The sequence below is a fragment of the Apteryx mantelli genome, chromosome 12 (genome assembly GCF_036417845.1).
Source record: "Apteryx mantelli isolate bAptMan1 chromosome 12, bAptMan1.hap1, whole genome shotgun sequence".
NCBI classification, from domain to species: Eukaryota; Metazoa; Chordata; class Aves; order Apterygiformes; family Apterygidae; genus Apteryx; species Apteryx mantelli.
The window spans coordinates 5,428,055-5,446,214 of NC_089989.1; the positions used below are offsets into that span (position 1 = coordinate 5,428,055).

Here is an 18,160-nt window from a genome sequence, read left to right on the forward strand (position 1 = left end):
TCTGATTGCTTTCCTCACTCAACAAAACAATGTGGAATCAAGAATCCTCTGCTAATTTGGGCTCCTATAACATCTAAATCAACATGTAAACTTAACTTTTCACCCCTTTATTAACATGGTTGTGGGAAAAGAGACCCAAGACATCAACTATAATGAAAGGGAAAGGTCATACGACATAATTTAAGAAAAGATGCAAATTTAAGGAAAGATGCAACCAAAATACAGATTGCACATTACAGAAGAAATGAGTGCAGCTCCAGCAATGAAACTGGGTTGTGACTCAAAGATAACTTCCTTGCTCTATACATGCTGTATGCACTTTCTACAAAATTACTTAGTGCCAGGCCCTCTTTCCTGCCTGAATAACAGAGGGATAAAAAATGGAAAAATAAATGCAGGCTTTATAAAAACTTTCCTGACACTTGGCAGAGAAAATTGAGCTGCATTACTCAGGGTAGAGCATATTGTCACCACAGGGTCAATGTAAGAGTGCTACAGCCTTTGACTGCTTCTCCGTACTTTAATGGGACTGGATTTCTCTTATGTAGTTAGTTCCCACAGTGGTTCAGAAAAGAATGGTGAGGGGTCTACAGCTGATGTATGGAAATAACAGTGTTTCCAATAATGTTTTCAACAAAGACGCTAAAGTCACAGTGGTCCACAAGAATTTTAAAGGCCAGCAGCACTCCACTAGACCTAAACATTTTGGAGCCCTTGTTCAGAAATAACTCTAAATCTGTAAAACTTGACTTAAGGATAATGAAAACATCTCTGAAATTATTTTTATCCTAATTAAGCATGGTCTTAATCACATCAAGATGAAAAAAAATCATTTTTTCCATACCGACACATTCTGGAATTTCACTTTCATTTCATTATATTGTTTCAGTCAAAAAACGTAGGGACATTGCAGAGAAAAAAAAAGAAGAAAAAGGAAAAAAAAAGAATCACACTGGTTCACTAAGAAAATGTGTAGACAAAAAAAAAAAAAAAACGGATAGCTTTTTTGTTCCAAGATTGACTGTATTTTCTGAAAGTCTGGCTCCTTGGGAGCCTGTTGCGTTCCCTGGGCACTACTGCCCATCCCTGAACAGGAAAGCAGGAGCCAGCAGAGGCCTGTACGTTTGCTACCTTTGAGTCCATTGAATACTCGGCATCAGCACCCTTGGGCAGCGCTGGTTTCCCAGGCTGCTACAGCCCTAAGGCTGGAGCAGTCTCCTGTAGCCTACCAAAAACATCCTTGCACTCCGTTCCCTGAAGATGCTCCCAGGTTTCCTCTTACCTAGGGAGGCGGTGGAGCAGAACACGCTCGGGGCGAAGGCCACCTGCCCGAGGCGGCTGGCGGCAAACCAAACCGCCTTCGTGACGCGCACCCCTCGGAAAGCCGGGCTGGCCACCGCCGCGGCTGCGCAAGGGGCCGTGTGAGCGGGGCAGCGTGTGCGCCGGCCGAGCAGGAGCAGTCGTGGCGCCATGCTCAGCCCTCCCCACCGAAGGAGCAGTCCGACCTCCCCCCCGGCCAGCCCTGGCCTGTTTGCTCCCCGTTAGCAGAATTCAGCCCTCCCTCCTCTGCCGAGGGGCTGGTTTCCCCTTTAACGCACTAGGAGTAAAGTGCAAGTGATAAGGAGACCAAAATTCTAGACGCTTTTTTCTGTTTGTCTGTTTTTTTTAGAATTTGGAGTTAGAGGAAAACTTTGAACAAATAAAGACATTTAGCCCGTGTAAGTGACTCCCTCGGAGTAGGGAGATCCCATCTGAATCCCTTTGAGCCTTCTATAAAGAGAGCAAAGTTGTTATTCAATAAATACTTTCAAGACAGAGGTAGTCTGGGGTACTGATCCTTGGAAGGCAATTTTTGTGGAGTTATTGAAACAGCTACTTTCCCCATGAGATAAAAAGCCCCACTCAAACATCTCAAAGTAGTTCCCTATCTCTGATTCTAAATAGTGTATTTATTTGCTACATGTGATGCAGTGAGGTGAACCTAGCAAGAGGCAGTCACCAAGTATTTGGGGGGGGGGCAGGGGGTTACTGCCTTTTTTTTTCCCCTTACCCCCCCCCTTTTTTTTCTTTTTTTCTTTTTTTTAGGAAAGGACAGTGTAGTGGGAATTTTTAATATTGGTACTCACGTACTATGGCAAAAATATATACTGTTAAAGTGGCAGAAATTAAAGTTTACTCAGCATAAATTAATAGCTTGGTAAATTTGGTTTAATGCTTGCTTCCAACGACAAATTTTGCTCCAAAAAAACCCTGACCTTATTAAGATCATTTATATAGCAATACAAAAGATCAGAAAATGGCAAAGTTAACTGTAAAAATTCAGTCCCCGCAATCATCAGCAACATACACTTCCTCTTTCGACATAGGGGAAAACCAGAGCAATATCATACACTACTACAGCAACTTCTAATTGCTTCTGTTTTAGTTTAGCATATGGGAATACATATTTGCTATCTTAAGAAAATATGTTCTAAGGTAATTTAAAACATTTGTATTTATTTTGGTACTAGCAGACTATACAGTATTAGTTTGCTAATACTTGCTCCCATTCAATTGATAAGAATATTTGATATTAAAAGATTAAGAATATAAATTTCTGGAAAGAATATATAGTTACTTCTTCAGGCTTATGTCAGGTTTCCAAAAAATCTGGCATACAAACTGAAACAGCAGCATATATGGATATATTATAAAATACTGCCAGTCTACCACCTACCCTGCTTTGTCAATACAGTGACTCATGATGATAAACTAAGAGCTGCTGGAAAAAATACATATTACAGTGTTTGTTGTGGTATTTTCCTTGTTTCTTTTTTATCATTTAATAAACAAAAGGAACAGCTCTCATGTGCAACAAACATGCAAAAGGTTATTTATTTTGCAAGACTGGTTGAGAAAACTTAATTTCATCTACTTTGATCTGACACTGGAATGGACACTCATCAATTGTACAGAAAAAAAGACACAGGAAGCCCAATAAGTCTGTGGGACCTACAGAAAATGAAAGTATCAGCCCAAATGACTGAATTCTGAGGAGTAGTTCCAAAACAGCTAAATATTTTGATAGCTTTATATTTTGACCAGCATAGTAACAACATTTGAAGACATCTTTTTTCTATGGACCTCACCAAAAGAAACAAAAGTCAACAACAGTTTTTCCAGGAATTTCAGTGAGCTTTTGGATGAGGCCTCATGTAATTTTGCTGTGCGGGTATATTCAAAACACACAGGTATCAGGTCTTATAACAATGTCAAATAATCCAGAAACCAAATTGGTAACTGTGAATTCATTAGCATAATAACTGAATTACTCCTTTAGAAGTAAATGGTTGTCCACCTACTTGACTCCCTTTACCTTGTGTCCTGGACTCTTCTCTGGACAATGATACTTTTGTGCCTGCCAGTATTTAGGCAAATGAAATGTTTGTTACACAAAGTAGGACAATCATAAAAACATGCAGTTAGACTCTTCACAGGAACTAAGAAACAAATTAAGTTGATTGACAAAGTCATAGTGCATAAGAAAACACACAGAAGTATGACATGCTGCATATCTCAAGTTTATTCTCTAGTTCTGGCCTTTCAGGGAAAGAGTAACTAGCTTACCAACATGACTTTAACTGGAAAAAGGTCATATTTAGTTATCCTCCAAAACCTTAAGTGTCTTATTAAAGGCACAATAAAGCACAAACTGATTCCAGATTTTAAAAAATGGAATTTAACCAAACAGAAATTACGTTGAAGCATACTCTGAAGAATGAAATATGAAATTGTACTTAGCTATTTTGAATAATTAAGTACCGTTCATAAAATCTGAGCATCATCTGGGTGGCATAAAAATTTTGATCAATTAAATTAAATTGAATCTGATGTTAAGTAACATATGGGTACAGGGTAATCTGCATTTTGATCCGCTGCAGAGCAATGGAAAGTTTAACAGTAGGATTATTTCCAAACAGTACAGCTGGGCAATATCTTTGAATCTTTAGCTTTAAGTCTTGAACTTGCACAGCTTTCATATGCCTCATTAGATGCACACACAAGAAAGTGTTCATTTTGGAAACTGCATCACAGTTCACAAATAAGGGTCTTCAACAGTAAATGATTAGGAACAATTTGCATCACTCCACATACTAACTAAATGCTATTTAGATATTCTAAAATCAACAGTGGAGAACATCAAGTACACTAAACAAGCGATCCATGACGAATAAGTCCTGTAGATGAGGGACATGAAGGTGAAATGCAAAGAACTCATCTAATAGTACAGTGAAGTACAGCATAACCAGATAAAATTAGTTTTGTCTTGGCATGCATGTGAAGGTCTGACCTAAACACACTTACAAATATGTTTTCAGAACTGTTTGCCGCTTCCTGTAAGGTCTCTTTGGCTTCTTTAACAAAAATGAACTACCACGCAAAATCTCAAGCAGCACAATGCAACGCTGAGCTGAAACCCTTCTGATTTGCTTTTAGTTTAAAAAATAGAGAGAAGTATTTAGAGGAAGATGCAAGATTGCTGCCCTCTCCTGCCATAAGCAAGACCCAGCATAAATGGATAAGCCACTTTGAAGAAGAGAGGAAGCTTGACCAGGGAAAAATGCTGTAATAACAAACGTAGCTTATTTGAACAGGCTTTCAAGCTACAAGAAACAAAACATAGTTCAGCAGAGGCAGAAAGAAATTCGGTGCTTAACAACATCATTAGCTGATTTTTTTCATGGGTTTCTTTTTTCTCTGGTCACTTCTTAATTTTCATTTCATCTTCCAGCATCACAAGGAATCACATGAAATCTTACAACAGAAAAGCCGAGGTTTTATTTTGGAACCTTCTTTTAATATTATGGGATATATGCCAGGTTTTTGGACCACCTCTGTTGTTAAACTACCTGCTTCTCTGTGTCACCCATATACTAACCCCTACTTAGGTAACTCTTCACATTACTAGCCTAAACAAATGTATTTTTGAGGGAGAGTACTACTTTTACTGTAACACTGTAAGACCTGGAATGGGTTCTCAGTGATAAAGCTAGGCCATGACATTTAAGTGTGCTATTCTATTGCACTGTTTTCCTAAGGATAGGTACTGTTCCCTCCATCAAAAATTAAAATATGAGCAATTAATTGAAGAAATATCCACCTTTCTTATTAAATATTCTACAAGTTTCTCACTATTTGACAGCTCTGACAAAATAATTATAGTAGATCTGTGGACACTGCAAAAAAACATATATATTTAAATCAACCTGTGTGACACATTAATGCCTGGCAGATGTTTGCTGAATTAACTATACTCATTCATATCATATCATCATACCATCATTCCTAGGTTTCTCTATTCCCTTACTAATGGAAAAATTGTTTCTTTGTAACAAAATTCTCACCAAATTATTAGCCCTAGATTGTTCTAAATTTATGGCTACATACCATAATCTATTTTTTTTCCAGTTTTTTAACATATTCTAATAGAGGCATTATCTTTATCATCAGTAGGATTTCTGACAGACATCTTTTATGGTTCTTGAGTTTAATACACTATTTTCAATCTCCAATCATCAGACCAAAATAAATGACAGCCCGTGTAACCAGCCCCATTTTCTTTTATGAAACTACGTTTACATTAATTTGAAGGCTATTCAGTGGCCTGATTACTAGAGCATGAATTACTAAATTTGGCATCAGCAATCTTGCTTGTACAGAGCAACTGCATTTAGATGGCAGGCAATAAACCAAAGATAAGGATTCACACTGCAGGCTGCCTTCAGGTAAACTTTTCAATTAAATAAGTGTAATTTTTTTCTGAAAAACGACCACAGGATTTAACTCATTTGTACGCTCTTAAAGAACTTTCTTCAGAAAATGCATTATTATTTTGACACACTAGTTTGGAATGGCGAAGTTTCTGGTTCACATGTATTATATTTATTTTCATTTGTTTCAAGATTTTGTTTCAACTTCAGGGTTAGTGATACTTCAGAATACCATCTCTTCCTGTGTAATTTTTGTTAACAGAATGATAGTTTAATTTAAAGCAACTAAAGTATTGAACTTTGAAAAACAATTACTAAATTTTATTAACAGTATATTTGCAGTGATTTCTCTATCTTTTCATTAAGTTTATTCAATCAAATTAACTAGGTGGATGTGTCTTTTTCTTCCTGCTGAGTCACATAAGACACCTTTGAAATGGCATAAGGAGAACAATTAATTTAATAAATTCTAATAATGGAATTCATTTTATTAAGGAAAGACCTTTAGAGTACACTGTTATGCATTGCATCCTAGTTCTCTTTTGTTTTGTTACTTCCATTCCTTACCTCTTTGTTGGCTCTGTCTGCTTGAACTAATGTTCCATTCAGACACGGCTCTACATAGTGAAGTTCTTCATTATACTGTAGAGAGAAATTAAAAATATAATGAAAAATTTAATTAAAAGCTTTGAAAGATACAATTTAATTTTATGATTTAGAGCTACAGTGAAACATGCACATAAAGCAAAAACAATAGGATTCAATTCATTTTTAAAAATTGGCCATAGTATTTTTTCTTTTACATGATTCTTAATGTTTCAGAAGTTCAATGCTACTTTTAAAAAGTAACATTCAATTGAATGGATGCCAGCATGCAGGTGGGGTTAACGGGTACTGTATACACTAGCTGGCAAAAATATCCTTCAAGTTGACAGCTGGACAGTATTAGGAATTTGGGTTTGATGCATCACAGTCACAACTCCCATTTCTTTGCTATATTTAAAAAAAAAGTACTAACAAATATTTGAGGCAACGGCTAACATATTTTGGGAGGTTGATAGCGGAACAACTACACCAAAGAGTCTGCGAGCTTGAATCACTCCTGGAAATGTCTGACAAGAGTCAGAACTGCAGTCAAACAAAGCAGCTCATTAGACAAGAAGTCATGAAGCTGTGGCACATCTTTAAAGTACTCTCCGGTTATCCTGCAAGGCTTAAGGAACTCAGAGAGCCAAGTCCCACCGTCAGAAGCACTTAAAGAACCTGCATTTCACCTCCAGTGAGTAGATCTTACGGACTCAGGGATGCTTAAATCACTTCTGAAAATGGGACTTGATTATTTACATCTTTTAAATCTTTCAACACAGGACAGATTCATAGATAAGTGCCTTCAAAAAAGTCTGCCTTAGTATTACAGATTCAGTTTTACATTAATTCCTCTTTTTATTTGTTTGATCTACCTAGAAGTTATCACAGGTTAAAGCATGAGGCCTTTGCATCTAGGCCCTGTCTGGTTTCACCCTTTCGCAGGCACTAAGGGAGCTGGAACAGCCACAGCAGACAATGCAAGAAGACAACAAGTTCAGCCAAAAATAATCAGGCAAAGCATTTCATATGATTAATATATGCATTCACTCCGTCCTTCCTCCACCTCAGTGGGAATACAAAGAGCCTTACAGCGATTCCTTGCAAAATGCTGCTCACACAAGGCTCTTTTTTGTCACCGCAAGTTCACGTTGTCTGTGTCCGCCTGCAGCTCTGGATTTGTTCTACTCTCTCTTCAGCGTAACACAACTCCTTTCTCTGCACATATGCCTAACCTTAGACCCCTGCAACCTGTTCCACACTGGACATCTGTCATCACCACTCACGTGAACAGTGCAGTATGCACCAACACTCATTAACTACATAATTATTACATAATTATTGTTGCACAGGGAAGAGTGTTTAATTTGAACTGCATCAAGTTATTCTTGAGGCATTGTGCCAGACTCGATCCTCCGCTGTAAAGAAATACAAATCCAGAGTAGCTCTACTTACTACGGCTGGATATATACAGTATTCACATCAGCATCAACGTAGTAATTGGTGCATAAAAAAACATATGCTAGAAGGTTACTTACAAATCATTTCTGCAGCAGATTTGCATGCTTCCCTAATTATTTTATTCCAGTCAACGTTAATCCAATATACAAGTGCCTGAGGACATGTCTATTGCTCCAAAGGTCATATGAAAACACAAGACAGTGACATCTGGAACACTTGCGAGTCACTGGGAACGTCCTGTGTGCATCTCGGTGTCATAGCAGTTTATTGATCTGATAAATGATGTGCTTTCCCCTGCAGTTTTTCTCTTCAGACTGCTTTCCAAACTATCTCCTGATAGCCACTGCAAAACAATAATGCTAAATCCTCACAGCATCTCATATTATAGGCCATAGTTGATATCATCTTCCTTTCTGACTGTTGTAAACAAAAACTAAAAATCTGTAACAGATGTCAGCTCACAGGCCCTTAATCACGAACTTTCTACTACTTCACACCATTTTTTTCAGCATATTCTTTAATCGATACACTTTTTGGTTAAGTCTGGGTTCTTCATCTTGATTTTTGTAGCCATCAGTAGAGACTTGTTAACATATTTGTCTTTATATGACACCAAGCACATAGTCTGTAAATGGTCAGCATATAATAAAACACTAGAATCTGCCTGTCTCTCAGTCATGATCTGTTTCCCGTGTCTCACGCATGCGAGCAAAATGAGAATTTCCAAATGCTGCAGTAGTAGCAAAATTTTTTTTCCATGCCTATCACCACTGGCAAGCAGATGAAACCATCTCCTACTCTATCCGAGGCTGCATCTCAGTAGCATAATTTCAGTCTGCTAGATTTCTACAAGATTCCTTTTCAGCACTATTTTGAATAACTCGTGTCATCAGGCTATCCCCACAGACGTGTAGCTTGCACGCCTGCCAGCTGCATCACAACCCAGACCCATTCCCAGTAGCTCTCTACAACGTCTCTAATGTTATACAGTCGTGTAGTATAAATGACGCCCACGCTTTTACAGAGGACATGCTTCAAGTCCCTTAGCAATCCCATTTTACAGAATCAACCTCCTTCAAAAAAAAAGGATGGAAAAAATGTTCATTCTGGCATAAGCAGCACAGTTACCTAGGCAGCATATGGAAAAAGCACTTTCATTGTCATTATAGTTATAAAAGGACATTGATATTCATCCTTCTACAATCTAGCCAAATTGTGACACTATTTGAATTTGTGGCTTCTAATTTACCTTGGGAACATTACTGTAAAAATATTTAAAGCAATCCACTATGTATTTCAGAAGAAACTGGATTATGCCAAGGTGTGTAAACAAACTTTTTATGTCAAGGTGTTCTGCTGATAACAAGTATAAACTGGAAGTGCTCTTTCAGTTAGCAGTTCTTCCTCTGCTATGCAGAAACAGCAGAATACATAGTAATATATAAAAGGAATATAAAAAAAAGGATATAAAAAAGGAATAGCAGCTTCTGATAGTCTGAATTCTTGCAAGGGTGTATCACTATGGTCTATTTTGATGATCACTGACACATTAATTTTTATACTCTTTGCTAATAATATACACTTTCTTTTATTTTTTTTGATCAAATATGAAGACATGAAAAATGCACTGGACAAAATTATGTCACTTCACAAAAGAAATTCCCAAAACAGCGAATATCTCCCTCTCTAAGTCCATGAAAACTGAAGAGCTCCCTGATGCACCACGTGAGGCCGTTCAAGCAGCACTTGCTGCTTAAGCTGCCACATCCACTCCATGAGGTCTTTCCTACAACTGCCGGCTTCTAGTAAATCGCCCAGCTTGTGCTTCAGAGCATATTTTGGATATCTTTGTCTTTTTCATGGGATGTTCTGCAGTGTTAGTAGTGATGCCTTTCTTTTTATGGTACTGAACTTTCAGAGTAGAAAAGGGGAAAATAGCTACCAGAATTTTCTCAATTCCCTCCCACCAAATTATTCAACAACTTGAACTCAGTCCTCTGGCTTTCCTATGGCATTTAAAACTTTGTATTTAGTGAAGCTGCTTCCTGATCTTGAACCAATAGCCTTGTTAGTAACTGCTGACTTTCCCAGCAATATTTCGTATAGATCTCTCATGTTACGTGAGCAAAGAGATTTTAAAAACAGATTTCTCTTCGTTAAAGCTTTCACTTTTCACCTTTCACATTTCCTGCTACAAAATTGCTGTACCTGGGTAAAAGACTTTGTTTTTCAAGAGTCTTGCATTACATTCTGCTTTCATGTATTTCCTAGTGTTACCTAGTACCATACCCCCAAACTCCAGCATAGGGCACCTTTGCAGATTACAGCTGTGATAGCAGAGATGCGATAACTGGTACAGTTAAAACAGCTGTAGAATAGCTCCCCTTGGCTGAAGGGGGGAGGAGAGAAGTAAAAACCAATTATCATCCTTTCTGAGCTCCTCTGCCAACGCCTCTGTCTACTTTCATCTGTCTTGTAATTTAAGCATTTGACAAGACCTAGTTTCTTATTATTTTATTTACTTATATACATTTATCTGTTTTATTAGTTCGTATTATTTTGTCATGCTAGTTAGTTCTTTGCAGTACAGCACAAAATAAAATGTGTGGGCCAAAATCTGAACTAACAAACAGGAACCATATAATTAGGTAGAGGGCTACTGACTTATATTGCATAATCAGATACTATCTGGATCCTGAAAATATGTCCTGAGGGATATATGGTTCCAGCACAGCTAAGCAAGTAGTTCTGCATTTACCTCCGTATATTTATTTTTTGTCATATTTAAGCTCTCTGGAGCTTAAGGTCCACAGAAGCAAATTAAATTCACCTTTTGTTGTGGAACAATAAATGGATAAAAGATTTCACACTATATTAGGCATACTCAGAAATCCAGCACAGCCCAAACTAAGACTCAACAGTGAAGTCAAACCAAAAGAGGGACCACAGAAACTTGTATCTCTAAAGTTCTGCTGGCTTTACTGCGCTCAAACGCAGGTATAGCCTACTGGCTGAGGCAAGTGTATGGAGATCTACCATCGGTCAGGCTCCCCATCGGCGCTACCCGCGCAGAATCCGACTAATCAGGCAGGCTGAAAAACAAGTTTATCCATGATCTATTTTGGATGAATACAAGAACTTAAAAAAAGTGCCTATGTAGAAACTGTTTATAATGGAAAATTCCACAAATGAAAAACAAGGAACCATAATACTGTGCTTTGAATCAATAAATAATATTCTTCGAATCAATTTTGCTAAAATGGTGTGATTGAAGCATTAAAATTGATTTAACAATCTCAGTTCAGTTAATATTTTGTTCATTTAATGTAGAGTTTACACTATTGTAAAAGCATTTAAAAAAATCAGCATTGGGCAAAATTAGCACTCTTTTTATGATAATATTGTTAATTTAATGCATGACTTGGAGTTATACTTCAAAGTGAATTGGAAAAACATGCCTTTTCTCTCATTGTTGCTGACATCTCTGTTCATGCACCGGTGAATTGACCTTAAATTTTAACACAGACAGCACAAAATTACTCCTGTATTTCAACATTTTTTTTTCTAATTCAATCATCTAGTCCATCAATTTCAGATAGATTTTGCAACAACCTACCCATGAAAGCTAAAACAATTTTTAACATTATCTTTTTATGTTTATTCTCTGGAAGGACCTGCACTGAACACTCTTGTGTTATATATGCATACAAATATAGTTAGAAGAATATTTAGCAAAAGATGAAATGGACCTAACGGATATGAAAGAACCCAGCCAGTATACTGCTAGTGGGGTTTTTTGCAATCCTACTGCATATTTGTAAGCGCTAATTGAATTTTTAATGATGTTAGTGTGCAGTGACCATAACTCTCATTACATTTAATGAGAATCTTCATTTTGCGTGGAATACTGAAATGTATAACGACAACTTGAAAAGCAACTTGGAAAGCTTTTTAAAAAGTTCCTGTACTGGGAGATATTGTAAAGGAACAACAAAAAGCTAGCAACACAGCTGATGACCACAAATCTTGCACGACTGCTTTTCAGCCAGACTTCAGCTTTCCACCTGCTAAGCTCCGTTTCCTCCTCTTCCACTGACCCGGGCACCGGTTCGCTCAACGCCTTTCATCACGGCCCCCACTGCAATACCGTGTGCTGGCTCACCCCCCTCCACCTGGGGTGCTGGAGAACCCCCATCACAAAAAATGAGGCTGAGCGCCGCTGCAGGTGCGTTGAGTGTCATCTCTGCCAGCTGACGGCCTTTTGTAAGGCGACTCGTCCCTGCTCCCGCGATTCTGCTCTGTTCTCTAACCCATCAAGCCCAACATTTTTATAAACAACGTCCGTCTTCTTTCAAGGGATCAATTAGCAACTAGGTTGTCTTGCTCTAACCTCATCTTCTCTCTTGGCTACCTTAAAAGTGCTCTTCCTTCTTCCCGACACAAGTACGAAAGTTTCTCACCGGCCTGTGTAACCTTTCCAGGTGCTTCACCCTGTCTCTTACTCAGCCCTAAGTCCTCTCTCACGTCTTTCATCGCTGCTCTCCCTGTATTTTCTTCCCTGGCTCTTTTCCCTCGAAATGCAGGCATGCCTTACGGTTCCCCCCCTCACAAAAGACCCAAAAGAGAGAAAACTCCTTATTACATCCAACTCCTCGTTCCTGCCCCATTTCCTCACATAACGCTTCTTTTGCAAGTATTGTTCCCTTAATCGGCACGCGTAACACAGCCGTACGGCCGCTCAGGCACAAAACTTGGCCTTCCTCTTTCAAGCGCGCTGTTTGCCCAAATTCCCCCATATGTAGCTCTCCTCTGCCCCACATTTTACCCTGGGAAGAGAAAAAGGCATTTGGCTCTCCCAACCCGCGCGCCACCGGGCTCTGCCTGAACGAGGAAACTCACCTCTGCTGGCAAACGCTCGCCTGCAGGTAAAACCTACACGGACTCGCGAAAGCAACCGCCAGCAGCCGTCGGGCCGGAGCGACGCTGCTGGAAACGCAGCCGGCGGCACGAGGGGGTGCGCGGCGCTGACGGGGCCGCGACCGAAAGGGGCTGCGCCGGCGTGACCCACAGCGGGCAGGGATGGATGCCCCGAGGGGGCTGCGGCGACCCACGGCGGGCAGGGACGCCCCGAGGGGAAGGAGGCCGCGGGGCGACCCACGGCGGGCAGGGACGCCCCGAGGGGAAGGAGGCCGCGGGGCGACCCACGGCAGGCAGGGATGGACGCCCCGAGGGGAAGGAGGCCGCAGGGCGGCCCAGGGCAGGCAGGGACGGACGCCCCGAGGGGAAGGAGGCCGCGGGGTGACCCACGGCGGGCAGGGACGCCCTGGGGGGAAGGAGGCTGCGGGGCGACCCACGACGAGCAGGGATGGACGCCCCGAGGGGAAGGAGGCCACGGGGCGACCCAGGGCGGGCAGGGATGGACGCCCCGAGGGGAAGGAGGCCACGGGGCGACCCACGGCGGGCAGGGACGCCCCGAGGGGAAGGTGTCCATGACTAGAGTGGGGGAGGAGAGGCGCTCGGCTTATGCTGAGCCCAGGGAAGGGAGGAAAAAAAAGTTATTTACTTGAGTAAACATAGACTTAAATTGAAAAAGGAACATTCAGTTAGCTAAATTTTTTTGAACTAAAATATTAATATTCATTGTGTCGCTGTACTTCTTACTATTCCTTTGAATTCTTTGCTGCATACACTTTTACATGCTTTGTTATAGATGAGCCTTTAGCTTTCCCAAAGTAAAAAATTCACGTAAGAAAAAAGATTGATTTTTCTTCCTGAATCATTTACAGTAACTGTCACAACTACTTGCAAGCACAATGATTATACACTGAATATGAATGTTCAGATATCTTAGTAATTACCTATTTGACACATTTTTGCTACTTAGAAAACTTATTTAAGTTGATTATAATTTTGTTGAAGGACGGTAAACCTTTTTTGATACACAATGTAATTATGCTTTCCTATTACATAAGTTTCTGGTAATTATATAATAAGCAATTAAAGATTAATATGAAAGATATTCTGAACTAACTGCCTGTCATCTGATAAAAATACAGTATATGCTTAGATACTTCAGGCATATATATTTAATTCTCCATACAAAATCACAGATTTTCATTGTTGTTGCTGGGGTCATCTATTTTACTATATAAAGGGCACTTCTTTGTACCAAAATAAGTCCAAAATTCTCCTTACATTCAAGAGTTTGAAGACATTTTTAGGATTTATATATAGGATAGCGTATTTATAATGTATTAGCAAAAGAACTTCAACAAAAAAAAAATTATAAAATCATCAGTCTCCCCCAACCAAACAATAGTTGTGATACCAGTTCTGGATTTGTTGAAGCCATCCTTGCCTACATGATTAACCCCACTGTGCTCAAGCACTGTAAAACTCACCTCTGGTCATATATTTAAAAAAACTACCTGTGCCACAGAAAACTAAATGCCACACACAAATAACAGGAACAACTATTAATTACCTAATTTATTAGTGTTAGTAAGTGCCGGTAAAACCTCTTGGCACAACTTCACAGTATCCACTCAGTTATTTGCAAAATAATGTCACATCACAGAATCAATACGGAAAAAAATATCCTGGAACTTCAACATTTACCCTGAATGTGCCTTCAGAGCTAAGCCCCAGCTCCTCTTTTTCCCATGTAATTTTATAGATCATTGAATAGCACTTTTAGAGAGTGACACATAAATTATGCAATATTTGATGTTGCATTATAAGTACAAGGAAAAATGTGACTATTAGTAATAAAAATGAGAGATTTACAATGGATCAGTAAGGTGACAGCAAACAGTAGATTCTTAGTTTTCTTAACTTGCTTTACAGTTTCTTTTTGTGAGCTTCTAGCATTTCTGAAACTCAATTAGCCCAGTATAAGCACACCACATCTCAGACTCACCCTGAGGAAAGCGTGAACACTGAGGCAGTATAAACTTCAGCAAGAGCTAATATCTGATTCTATTAATTCTTACATATTAATTGTTCTATAATTTGCAGAAATTGCCAGGAAAAAAAATAAGGGAAAAACCCCAAAGTTAAAAAGTAAGGTAACACAGAAAACTTAGACAAACTAACAAAGAACTATTATTTGCAACTCCCAAGTTCATGACAGTTTATTTAAGGCGTTTCAGATTGCAACTCCTAGAAAAACACTCTGAAAACACTGCCACCTGAACAAGGTTGCGCTGGAAAATCACAGCATCTGCCCAGTTGGATGCCTTCTTATATCCATCACCTCCCCACAATATTTTTCAAGTGTATTGTGTAAAGTAAAACATGAGAGAGAGCAACAAAAGGTGGAATTAAAAAAAATGGAAGAAGAATCCCGAGACACTCACAGCAATTATATTGAAGAAGTCATCATCTCCAAGGGTATCCAAAATAGATGATACTGTCTGTTTAGCAATAGTCAAGCGAAGCCCTTTCATACTGCCACTGACATCAACTAAAATTACCACATCTTTTGGAGAAGTAGCTGCCTGAATATACCTAAAACAAAAGGCAAAATACACATTGTTCATGTAAAAACTGAACTTTTCTTCCTTCCGTATTTCTTAAAAAACATTGATAGTTGTTTATTACCTACCATTTTCTATTTCTGCAGTCAAATGCAATGACTCCATTCTCATCAGGTTCCCATTTAATTCCTGCTTAGAAAAAAAGAGAAAAAGATTAAAATTAAAACAACTTGCACAGTAGGTGCTTAAAATGTATCTGAAGTATTGGGGCAAAGCATCATTTAAAGGAGTTTCATACTTTATCAATTGAACAGGCAACACTATTATAACATACCATGTCACCAATCATCATACTGTGCTAATGCTGGAAAAATATTGTTTCTCAGTCCTTTTTAATCTACTGCAAGGTAAAGCCTCTCCAAGCCTACCTGGTTGATCATAGCACTGAGTGTCACTAAAGTATTGCCATTCTTGGTCACTTATGTGGAAACTTAAAAACTGAATAATAAATTACAATTAATTTTGTAAGGGTTACTGTATGTATCAGTAGAGCACATTATCAAAGCTGAGATTCTAAACTTTTGTCCTCCCTCTCTGCAGCCTCTTTCAGAGTAAATTATTTTTCATATAGATAGATGCGAATATTCATATATATGAGGTTTATATATATATATATACACATATACACACACACACACACACATATATATATATACACGTATATATAATACACACACACACACACACTTTCTGCATTTTTTCAACTGATGGACAGCCAGAGAAACTGATCATGAAGTACCTCTAAGTAATGTTGCAGAATTTTAAGGGAAAAGAAAACCACCTTCAAGAAAAGCAATCTGTCTTTCGAGCAATTGACACACAGAGAAAAGTAGTCTGAACTTCAGCTATCCATATCTGAAAACGTATATGAATTTTACTGGTTGTTGACTGTACTGTGAACCAAAATTTATCTTGTCTCCAAGACAGATGAATAGAGACTGTGCTTCATTAAGTGGTATCTATGAGGCAATTATGAGCTGACAAATTTAATATTTAAGTTAGCATAGCCATAATGGGCATGAAGTAATTGCATGCACTTAGCACAAATATTGAATAGTTCAACCACTTCAAATTTATGCTTTGTATTTTTTTTCTATCTACATTTTATCTCTACTTACAATGTTGGACTATCTGCCACTTCAAAATACTTTTTTTTTTTTAACTAAAAATAATTAAAAATTTAAATCCTATGAAATTAAATATCTCATAGGGTGCAGCATCAGATTTTATTATGATCAGTAAGCATACTTTCAATACTGGAAAACCTTCTACCCCTGTCCCGCAGTTGCTACAAACTCACATCTTTTATTTTGGTGTTTTGGTTCTAGCAACCATACTCATGTACTTGTGTGAGGTACACAAGAACCAACTGCTAGAACCAGTGGCTGTTAATAGGAAAACCATCTCACTTAGCAAAGTCATCACAAGAAATAGCAAAATCATCTCACTTCAATTCTGCCCAAGTGAGATTTACATTCAGAATATTATACATTGTATTTGCATTGAAAAAGCAAAATTAATAGCACTATCTGAATCTCTCTAGTCATTTACATCCTATGTATTACCTTCCTGGTTTTCATTTTGGTTTTTAATATAAAGAACACATAGAACAGAAAACCCAATTCTCTAAATAAAACAACAACAAAAGAATAACATCTTGGGGCTTTGCTTCCAAATGAAAATTGGTAGAAAAAAGATCAGAATATTGAAAATCTTGATTAGAAATCTCTTTCTCTGAAAACTAGATAAAGTAAAATTGAACCTGTGAGTATCTGTGAAAGTCATGATCTGTGACAACACTCAGTGGAAACTTGCAGCCATAGTATTCTTTATTGCTTCTTGGGAACTTGTGTTCTTCCTACCTGGGTATTGTCTGAAAAATCCTTTTGCACTTCCAAAGTACTGCCAGATGAGAGAAGGGTCACGATCAAAATTATCAACAAACACCTTATTTAAGGATTCAGACCAATAAACTCCATTTACAATGGCTGGATCTGGCGAAAAAATAGAGAAAAGTGATTTTACTTAATAGAGTTCCTTGAACCCTATCACCTTCAGCTTATTCAGTATCCAAAAATCTAGTAATTGCAAACTGTTGCAGACCATCTTTTGGTTTTATTGTCAATTAAGTGATTCAAAATAAATTATATAGTTATACAGGGAAAGCATGATTAAAAATAGAGAAGAGATACCAGGCACATTTTGTAGATATGAGTTAAAATTGCTCATTAGTCTATTTATTTGGAACTACTGTATCAACTTGTTCAGGAGAACATAAATGAATCATCATAATAACAGATTATTATTTACTTCAGTCTGCTTTCCCTAAATCTTTGGATATCTCATGGCAAAATTTTTACATATTGTCTCTTTTTATTTATTTATTTATTTATTTATTAAAGTTGGTAAGGCCATTTTCACTATATTTGAAAGCTTACTGTAAGAACCTCTTATTTAAGTGAATTATGGTAAACATCAAACAAAATCTACAAAAGTTAATTAGATAAATGTATAGCAAATAACACTATTATTTGGAAAACACTAGGCCCAGATTTCACAACAATGACTTCACATTATTTCTGATTCCCATACAGAGAGAAGCAGAAAGTAAACCTTGCTGTTGAGAATAAACTATTTCTGTTTAACACATAATACCTCCGCCTAGTAATTCCTAAAAGCCCAGCCTGCACAAGTATGGTTTTAGGCTGCAGAATGGCAACTCAGTTTGATGGTGGCAAACCAGAAATAAATTAACACAGCTAAAAAGCAAGTTATTCAATTTCAGATTGTGATACCAAACGCAGCTGACAGATGAGAAACAATTAA

At 38.2% G+C, this 18,160-nt stretch overlaps 1 protein-coding gene across 1 annotated transcript in view; it reads right to left on the reverse strand.

Annotated features, from left to right (window-relative positions):
* The window catches only part of CACNA2D3 (calcium voltage-gated channel auxiliary subunit alpha2delta 3), a 512,160-nt gene that overhangs the window by 287,637 nt on the left and 206,363 nt on the right, over positions 1–18,160 (reverse strand). Inside the window, exons 6-9 of the mRNA XM_067303580.1 lie at positions 17,197–17,328; positions 15,403–15,463; positions 15,155–15,305; positions 6,318–6,392 (exon numbers count right to left, since the gene is read on the reverse strand). Coding sequence (XP_067159681.1) covers positions 6,318–6,392; positions 15,155–15,305; positions 15,403–15,463; positions 17,197–17,328 — 419 coding nt within the window. The remainder of the gene's footprint in view (positions 1–6,317; positions 6,393–15,154; positions 15,306–15,402; positions 15,464–17,196; positions 17,329–18,160) is intronic.